This window comes from Callorhinus ursinus, unplaced genomic scaffold, assembly GCF_003265705.2.
Source record: "Callorhinus ursinus isolate GAN/ISIS: 27379988/994484 unplaced genomic scaffold, GSC_fseal_2.0 scaffold14, whole genome shotgun sequence".
NCBI lineage: Eukaryota > Metazoa > Chordata > Mammalia > Carnivora > Otariidae > Callorhinus > Callorhinus ursinus.
This window is the reverse complement of record NW_027397076.1, coordinates 2,966,157-2,976,339: the sequence shown is the minus strand read 5'-3', so window position 1 is coordinate 2,976,339 and position 10,183 is coordinate 2,966,157. Positions and strand designations below refer to the sequence as shown.

At 43.7% G+C, this 10,183-nt stretch overlaps 1 protein-coding gene across 4 annotated transcripts in view; it reads right to left on the bottom strand.

The window, feature by feature from the left end:
* Window positions 1-128: 128 nt before the first annotated feature.
* The window catches only part of BPIFC (BPI fold containing family C), a 42,033-nt gene continuing 31,978 nt past the window's right edge, over window positions 129-10,183 (bottom strand). For 3 of the 4 annotated variants that reach the window (XM_073900335.1, XM_025881746.2, XM_025881747.2), the window contains 4 exons: window positions 5,592-5,634; window positions 2,621-2,684; window positions 1,794-1,870; window positions 129-999 (listed from right to left, as the gene is read on the bottom strand). In XM_073900335.1, coding sequence (XP_073756436.1) covers window positions 877-999; window positions 1,794-1,870; window positions 2,621-2,684; window positions 5,592-5,634 — 307 coding nt within the window. In that variant the 3' untranslated portion in view covers window positions 129-876. The remainder of the gene's footprint in view (window positions 1,000-1,793; window positions 1,871-2,620; window positions 2,685-5,591; window positions 5,635-10,183) is intronic. The other variant, XM_073900336.1, reaches the window with a different exon arrangement.

Below are 10,183 nucleotides of genomic sequence, written 5' to 3'. Positions count from 1 at the left end.
AAAGAAGTGATATAATTTCCAGAGTTTCTCACCAGAAACAAATAAGAGGCAAGGTATCCCCCCCTTTTTTTCTTTTAAAGATTTTATTTATTTGACAGAGACACAGCGAGAGAGGGAACACAGGCAGGGGGAGTGGGAGAGGGAGAAGCAGGCTCTCCTGAGCAGGGAGCCCAAAGCAGGGGCTTAATCCCAGGACCCTGGGATCATGACCCGAGCCGAAGGCAGATGCTTAACGACTGAGCCACCCAGGTGCCCCAAGGTATTCCCTTTTTAAATCAAGCCTTGAAGTCTGCACACCTTCACTTTTTGTCAACTTAAAGAGGCTAAATTCTCTCATCTTTGTCTTATTTTATTAAAAAAAAATCCAGGGCAGAGAATTTCTCAAATAAAAAGACAAGATTATCATTAATAGAAAACAAGTTTAATTAAATACAGGGGACAGTAGCAGTAAATATAAAACATAAAATCCAATATGTGGGGAAGTGGGGAAAACCCTGGGCTGCAGAGAGAGCTAAAGGAAGCTCCTCCAGCAAGAACTCATGCATATCTGTACTTCGGAGTTTCTCATGCACCTCCTCAGAGGCACATGGCTAGCTTTCGGCCCCGGCACCTTATAAACACAGGAACACACAATGTGCCTTCGAACACAAACACACATTGAAACGCCTACCCCTCTACACACGCAGACACACACCCCGATTTAGCTCTTTAACTCAGTTTGCCTCCCTCTGACCCTGAGGGCTTGAGAAAGAAAACTGTCAGTCTAAGCACTTCACAAGGGCTTTACAATCCAGTGTGCATTGTCTTCCCCTTCTGGGTTTACAGTAGCTGTGGATTAAGGCCATTTACTTCCTGGAGTGGACTCCAAACAGGCAATCAGGCGACTGGCTTCCCCCTCCACTGTCCACTTATGAGGTTCAGACCTTCCCAACCATGGAAACTTAGCTGCTGCTTTAAGGATGTTTCATACTTCAGGTCGGTGGAAATCAAAAGGAACCCCTGAAAAGGAGGCAAGGGTGAAGATAACGTCACACTCCGGACACCGGCCGGGCCGCCGTAGGCCTATGGGGTTTGCTAAGGGGTGAGGGAGAGATGGTTTCTTTCCCAGGTCCTCCTGTGTCACACCCTCCCCCGCCACGGTCCCCTTGTGAGTGCCTGAGGCAGAGGAACAGGCCACTTGGGATTACTGTCTCCTTCTGTGACTTGAGCAGCTATAGAAGGGGAGGTGGGGAGGGAAACAGGAGGGTCGGATAGTGTATGGGATCGGAGAATTCCCTCAGAATCTTACTCCCCCTCCCTCAAAAAAAGCACCAGAACGGAAGAAAAAAGGTGTTCTGGAGTTTGTTGATAATGATTAATGAGGAAACAGCTCACAACAGATCCCTGAACCTTGAGGAGGGTCTTTGGTTTGGGCAAAAGTTCAGAAGAGCCGGTCAGGTCTCAGCCAGGCCTCGCTTTCCTCATTTTAAGTGGGACCGCTAATCCGGGCCTCGAAGGTGGTTTTGTGGAAGGAAGGAGATAAAGCACACCACGTGCGCCTTCTCGTGCTGTGGTGTGAGTAAGTCTGGCTGTGAAGGGAAATCAGACTTGGTTTGACTTTCAAACTCAAGTTTCAATGCTTTTCATTGTTGACTGGAAGCTTTAAGAGCTAAGCTTTTTGTCTACAAAACTCCTTGGGCTGGAAAAACACAAAGCAGAACAAAGTAGCATAAAACACAGTAAACAAAATAGGAAGAGGCTTATTCTACTACGAAAAGAAATGCGGGCAGTGAAGAGAATATTCACATTCTTACCTCAAAAACTTCAATATCTGAATTGACAAATGAGATTTTGTGTGGGTTGGGCAGAGGAATTCCTTGCTGCAATTTTGCTAAAAAAACGAAACGAGGTGTAGTAGGCGCAGACACAGAAGTTTTGGAAAACTTTTTAGTAAAAGACGAATAAGCAGTTTTTAAATATGTCTTTTCCTTCTTCCTGATTCTGTATTTTCATTCTATGTTCCTTGCATTTTCCTCGATGAATGCTTAATTAGCTAATGAAGTACTTAGTAAAAATGCACAAGCAATTATGTACACTTGGATGGCAGAAAAATGTTGGCAACTTGTCCAGTTTATATTTTGAAAATACCTTAATTAGCGGGTCTGAGAACATTTTGGTCTCTGATACAAAATGTATTTTAACCAAGCCAAACTCAAGATGCAGTCGTTTATGAACGATTGCATACAGGGAGAGGGCCTAGAATTGTCCTTCACTAAAACTGTCTATCCAGATGGTGGTCTGTGCATAAGAACCACAGAGATGCCTTCTGGGGAGATGAATCTCTTTTCTGGCGGACCTGAAGGAGACTTGTTACTGCCTAAGGAGAGTGGTTTCAATCTCCTTAACTCAACCAGAGTTTAGCTGTTCTTGCTGAGTCATTAGGTAGTGTTGCTAACAAGGCTTGGACCTGGAATAACTAATTTTGCAACCACGTCGTTGATGGTACAAACTGTAAATTCTGGCATGGGCCTGGATTCGTATAATCCCATGCTAGAAGTACAGGCTTTGGGGTGGAAAGTACCCAAACAATCCCCAAAGTTTAGCATATGTCAGAGTCACATGTTTCCCAAGAATCCCTTACCGTTGGCCAGTGGGAGGATTCCAAAGTGGAGGAGAGAGGACAGAATGTTCTCAAATCTCAAGACCTAAAATGAAAGGAGATACTAAGTCAGTTGCCACGACAGGGCATTTTGAAAGTACCATGCCTGGTCTGAACATGCACCTTCCCAGACCTTATCACGACAGAGGGTGATAATTAGAATCTCCCCACGGAGATAATCTAGCTTTCCAGACAATGAAAGCTATTTTGCGGGAAACCCCATTATACGGTTTCCCAATCTTTTTTCCTCCTTGAGGAGGAGGGACGTTTCTGCTCCCTGGAGGCTGGATCACGGTGACAACAAATGCAGAGGGACCACATGGTGGCAGCAAACATGGCAGCTTAGGTATCTACCAAGTAAGAATATCTAAACAATTACTAAGTATCCCAATTAGTGGTCTTTCCTTAATGGAGGTCCTTCGCATTATGTGATGCGCTATAGTTGACAGTATCACCAGAACATCCGATTTACCCAGAATAAATTACAGTAGTTGTTAAATCTTAGCAAAGTGTTAGTTCCTGGGAAGATTCGGTATTAAAAACAAATGGACTGGGCAGGGGGATGGGGGATGGGTTAGCCTGGTGATGGGTATTAAAGAGGGCACGTTCTGCGTGGAGCACTGGGTGTTATGCACAAACAATGAGTCATGGAACACTACATCACAAACTAATGATGTAATGTATGGTGATTAACGTAACAATAAAAAATTTAAAAAAACAAAACAAATGGACTAAAAACAAACAAACAAACAAAAACAAATGGACTATGGGGTGCCTGGGTGGCTCAGTCAGTTGAGCACCCGACTCTTGGTTTTGGCTTGGTCACGATCTTGGGGTCATGATCTCAGGGTCATGGGATCAGTGGGGCCAGGCTTCTCGCTCAGTGCAGACTCTGCTGGAGATTCTCTCTCTCCCTCTGCTCCTCCCCGCTACACGCACTCTCTCTCTCTAATAAATAAATATTTAAAAAAAATAAATGGACTATGATGAACATCAGTTCACTCAATGAATATATTTTGAATATCCTACATGCTTAGCAAGATTTGCTGCTTAGTGAGGAGGGCTCTGAAGCCGACTTCCTAGGTTTAGCTCTTGTTTTTACCACTTCTGTGATGTTGGGAAAGCTCTTTAATCTCTGTGCCTCCATTTCCTCTACTGTAAAATGAAGGTAACAGCACTAATGTCATAGAGTTGGTCTCAGGATTAAACATGTTAATATTATGTAAAATGCCCAGTATATACCACTGTCATTTTCTCTCCCCCAGAAATGTCATTATTAGCACACTCTGTTGTTGATACTAAGCAGTTTCTTTGAGTCTTCCTGGAAGACTTGGACTCATTTCGCCTCCTCTAGGTTCAGGAAATATTATTTGTGAGAAAGTCAGCTGTGCATTCTCATTGATTATACTCTGTCATCTACCAAATGGCTATGCCATGGAGGTGCTAACCCACCGTGCATGAGACACTACGGATATTTTAAATTTCAATATCTGGCATGAAAGATGTAACTTATTTTCCAGCTTGTTGAGACTAATGCCACTGGCTTCCAATCTTCCCCCTGAAAATCAGGATGTTCCTATAAAATTAAACAAAGAAACAAACATCTTGTTTGGTCTCCTGGATAAATTCCTGGGTGTCTTTGCTATTTTCCTCAGATCTATTCCTCTCTTAATAGTTGCTTCTGTCGAACACGGTAATCAATTCAGTACCATGTCTCAGGACTGCTCTGTGAGAGGTCAAATGCCCTGACCGAGGCCATCCAGCCAGTAAGTGGGAGTTTACTTCTGCAGCTTGGCCTTAGAGTTTGTGTATGTAACCATTATGCTATCTGCCCCTTGACATAGAAGTGTCAATAACTGAAATTAATTTTTATAAAAACAATGGCCATCGTTTATTTAATACCTACCATGTATCCAATATGCTAAATGAATTTCATATATGATCCCAGCTAATTGTCTCAACAACCCCAAGGCTGGAACGGCCAGCTCCATCCCTACTTGCACTGCCCATTCTCTTGCTCTGATTTATCTTTCTCTATAATATTTTTCAGCATACAATATATATTTGCTTGTTGTCTGCCACATACATCCATACACACATGCACACTCAGACACACACACACACACACACACACACACACACTCTAGAATAGGAGTGCCCAACGGTGGCACTATTGACATTTTGGGATGGATCCTTCTTTGCTGTGGGGTTGTCCTGTGCACTGTGGGACGGTCAGCAGCATCCTTGGTCTCTACCCACTAAGTGCCTATATAGCACTCCCCCAGATTGTGAGAACAACAAGTATCTTCAGACATTGCCAAATGTCCCTGGGGGCCAAAACTGGTGAGAACCACTGTTCTGGAGTATAAGTGCCACAGGGTAGGGACACCAAGTAGTGATTTGGCTGATCTTCCTGCAGTTTGGGGGGAGGGGTTTGTTTCCAAGTATATCCAAGTCAGGATAGACTCTTCCCATCAGGAGGTCACCCGGCTGGGGCCCCCCAAAATGTATCTGCACAACCAGCCTTGATGCGATTTTAGGAGATGGCTAGAAAGGCTTTCAAGGGCAAACTTAGTCATGGCCTAATAATTTGCAGATAGCCTCATCCTTTGGGAGTCTGGGCCTTATATTTAATTCTCAAAGATTATTTTATCCAAAAAATGAAATCTCCCTGAAAATCTCCCTGAAAATGCCAATATTACATAGATCTTAAGTTTAAAAAAAATTCTTTTAAAAGTCTTTCTGAATAGATAAAAGTGAATTGGAGAGTTCCTGTCCTGTTTAAAAGTTATGGGGTTGGTGGACAGGCAGCTACACAAGGAATTTTAAAGTTAAAACCTACACTCATGGGGAAACCAAGTATTTAGAGGCTTAGAAAACAGTTATCCATCTCCTATATAGGAAAATTATCATTTTTCCCTTGACAGGGAACTCTGAGAGCTTGGATTCCTACCTCAATATTGCTGCGATTGGACTCTGGCAAAGAGAGGCGGAATCTGAAACAAAAAACAACAAACGTCAACGGGAAAAGTTTAAAGGATGGAATATTTAAAAACAAGCATTTCAACAGAAAGGAACGGGGATTTTTTTTTAAAGATCCATAAGCCACTATTTTAAAAAACCACACAGCCTGGTAAGGATATAATTCTAGTACATCTTTCCCTCGATATTTGCGGCTTAAGAACCAGAGCTTCCTAGCAGAAGCCTTGGATTTGTAACCAGGATGGGTTCCCCAAGTGCATTTCCTATATGGGACTTACTGTTGGGAACTCGAATGCAGAAGAATCCTTAAGATTCTTAAGATTCTGTTTCTTAAAAACAGTTTCGGTCTCCAGCCATACCACCCTGAATGTGCCCGGTCTCATCTGATCTCTGGAGCTAAGCAGGATGGGGCTTGCTTAGTACTTGGATGGGAGAATTAGGCTGCAGGTCTTCTTGGTCTGAACTCCCAGAATACACACTTGATTTTTCATACATAGTGATAGTTAAGATGAAGCAGTAGTAATCAACAGGGAGGATCCCTTCTTTTCACAGATGGGGAAACTGAGGTCCAATTAATGGCAGATTTAGGACCAAAACTCAGATCTCTTGATGTCCATCCCAAACCTCCCTTCCACTGTAGGATCTTGCCTCACCTTGCTTTCCCCCTTAGCCTTCCATGGCTCACTTTTGCCCGGGTGTAGAGCCTTACTTCTGCACCAGCCTTCTAATGGCTCTCCCTGTCTCCAGTCTTGGTCTCCAGTCTTGGTCTTCTCCAATCCGTCTTCTACACCATTCCCAGAGTGAGCTATATGACAAGCATGTCTGATGAGGACACACTCCTCTTCAAAATTCTTTAACGGCCTGAGTCCAAGTCACTTACATGGTGCACAAGCCTTTCTGTATTCTGGTGTCCAGTTGCCTGTTTACTCTCACTTCTTTTCATTCTCTACCTTGAATTTATACTCAAGAACCGTGAACTCCTTAGTGCTATGCTGTTTTATTTATTTGTTTATTATTTTATTTTCCTAGGTAGGCTCCACACCCAGCCCATAGCCCAGTGTGGGACTTGAACTCACGACCTTGAGATCGAGACCTGAGCTGAGATCAAGAGTTGGACACTTAACCGACTGAGCCACCTGGGTACCACTATGCTGTTTTATTAATCAGGCACTATATATCTGAGGTTAAAAAAATGTATTGGCTTCAAAACACATAACAAAAAACTCCTGAAAAATTAAAATTAACACATGCCCACAACAAGTAACATTATGGTGACTATTCACTTTAACTCAACTCCACTCATGGTTAAATTTAAATTATATTTAATGTGGAATGCCTTTGAATATATGCAATATATTTGGGGCTGGATTCTCCAAAATTAGAGTGGTCATAAAGATCTTAAAACAACTGTAAAGTATTTCCTTGCATACTCCATGATACTTCTGGCCTCCATGCTTTTTGCTCATGCTGTTCCCTCTTTCTGAAATTGCCCCTCCCCTGTCTTGTTGACTGGTTAACTTCTTTTAACTGTTTAAGATTTAACTCAGGTGTTACCTCTTCCAAGCACCTTTCTGTTATTACGTTTAAGGAGCAGGTAGATATTAATAGAAGAGATAAGTTTGCTTATTATCAGCCAATATCATATATTAACATGATATTGGCTGATAATAAGCAAACATAAGAGTAAAAACCAGAAAGACGGTCAAACCTGACAAGGGTCAGAGATGGCATTGGTAGCACTGTGGCTCAAACTGAGCTCAGTGGAATGTGAGGACCAGAATCCTTAGGGTATCTTTAAAGGAAGTAAGCTGAGCAATTGAACAAACACTTGAAGGTACTGCTGGAGAAATGGGAGGGGGATTCTTCCCCTTGGCCACACTGCCCTTTATTAAAGATGGGTAACCTACGCCAGTTTGCAAATCCAGGTGGAGCAAAGAGCAAACTCAAGGTCCTTGTTCTGAAAAACACGCAAGCACAACTCTGACCACTAGGTGACGACCGAGTTGTCTTTTGACTTTCATCCTCAAAGGGAGCCCCTAACCTGTTTCTTAAAACACAACTACTAGGAACTAATTTTATTACAGAACCACAGGGTTGTTGGGGAGAAAGGGAGCTCAAGTAGCCCTACCGTGCAGACATATAAGAGTTAGCTTATTTAAAAAGTTTTGGAGAAGGTTTACTGCCCTGATTGAAAACCAGAACAAAAGTACAAACACTTAATCATGTCAAATGATGGTGGGGTCATGATCTGGGTCAATATAACAAATACGGCAATAATGAAGTTCAAGTGGACCAAGGCACAGGCACTCACAGTGCCACTCACTCTTCTAACCCTGTGGCCATAGCAGACATTGAAAATCACACCTTGCACTCAGTACTGCATAGTAATTGTTTATCTCTTTGCCCTCTGACTTATAAACTTGACTGAGTCCAGAGCATGGCACATTTAGGCACTTTGTATTCATTCAGTTATCTGTCCAGCAGATACTTATCGAACACCTAATGCACGGCAGCCCTGCAACAGGTGCTGGAGATCACAACTGTGAGTGAAACCAAACATAGCCACGGCTCACATGGAGATTAAAGCCTCGTGGAGGGAGGCAGACATTAATCGAATAAGCCCACTGGTGATGGTTCAATGACAGATTGAGATAAGTGAGCTGAAGGAAAGGAAAAGTTCATGGAGGTAAATAAGAGAGGAACCTGATCTAGACTGGCAGGTGCAGGAAGGTTTCCGAGGAAGGGAAATACGTCCTTGAGCTGACCTATGAAGGGTGAGTGAGATTAAAAAGGCAAATTGGGGAAGGAAGAGGGAAGGGTCTGGCAGAAGCTGCAAAGGCCCTGGGGAGGGAATAGAGGCCAGGAAGAGAGCAGCAAGACGATGCTCGAGAGGCAGACAGTGGTGGACCAGGCTGGGTTTCTCGGGCTATGTCAAAATTTTTATATTTATCTTAAGAGCAAGGAATCTATGGAAGGTTTCTAAAAAGGGAGATGATATCTGTTTTGTAAGGATCACTCTGGCTGCAGTATGGAGAAAAGATGGGCAGGCCGAGAGGTTTCCTAGGTGCCCCTTCTATGCCCAGTAATGCTCTAAGCAATGTGAAGAACTTTAGTTATAACCACATTTATGATGGACAGACAAGCTGTAAGTATAGGAAGGAGTTGGAGAACAATACAAAGTAGCATGTCTTCAGTCCTCCTTTGTGGGTTTACACTGACTTGCTGCAGGAATTCTAAGAGTGTATGAAAAGGTGAAGAAACCAGCGTGGGATGGAAGTAGGTGTGTGTGTGTGTGTGTGTAAGATATGGGAAGGGATAAACTGCCCTTTGAGAGAAGCACTCCACCATTTCCCTTAGCACCCAGTTTTTGCCTTTTAATCTGAGTGTTTCTCTTACCAGGCTCTGGACCTGGAAGGTAGAAACAATTGCCTTTCTCTCTACTATCTGTATTAAGAACAGTATAGAGCACATAATAGGTGCTCAAGAAATTCTCATTGAATGGATTATGGATAAATGAGTAAAGGATGGGTGGGGAAGTGTTTATTGGAATTGGGGTCACTTTGAGAGGGAGCCAGTCTAAAGCAGAATGTTCATTTTAGGGAGCTATGAGAGGTAAGATTGGCTTGCTTGGAAGGTAGTCAAATAGCTTGACAACCCCAGGCTGTGCATTTAATCCACGATGAAAGGCTTTTTTTTTTTTTTTTAAGAGAGAGAATTTTTAGAGCGAGAATGAGCAGGAGGGGCAGAGGGAGAGAAAATCCCAAGCAGATGCCACGCTGAATGTGGAGCCTGATGTCGGGCTCGATCTCACAACCATGAGGTCAGGACCAGAGCCAAAACCAAGAGCGTCAGACGCCTAATCAACTGTGTCACCCAGGTGCCCCCAATGATGAAAGGTTTTCATGTGAGGAATGTGTTGAGCCCATTCCAATATTAAAGGACCCCCTTGATGAGGAAGAGTTCCCCAGTGTTTTATCTTCATTGCCTTCTGCAGTCTGGAAATTCCCCCAACAAGTCAGGGAGAAGGGGAAGAAGTCATTTGGGGTTTCCTCCTCTGATGGGGGCCTCGCACCAGGGCATTCCTCTGCCCTGGCTTCCACAGTAGCTCAGAGGGAGGGCGGAGATGGTGGTCAGCCCAGGTGCTAAGCCCAGGCTCTGACGGCCTGTCTAAAGCACTGTTCTGACAGAAACTGAAACCAGTCTTCCCAGGCCTATTTTCCTTTCTGGGTTTCTCTCCAGATGGCTCACATTGGGAAATGCTTATCTGCCCAAGCTGTGAGGAGTAGAGTTGGGTGGTGATTCTGCTTGTAGCCAGCTTTCTTTGCATTCTCTGACGGTGTTGCTTGGGTGGGGTTGTAGGGGGTGTGTGTGTGTGTGTGTGTGTGTGCGTGCGTGCGTGCGCACGCGCGCACACTGATGTTACCGGTGTGGGGTGCAGTTTGGGAGTGTCCAATGCCTCACTCATGGCAATGTCAAAGTTGTTCCAAAGTTCTAAATGGTCCAACAATACTGTATATTTGATTGCCTTGAACTTTGCATGCAATTAAGAAAAAGGGCTAGAAT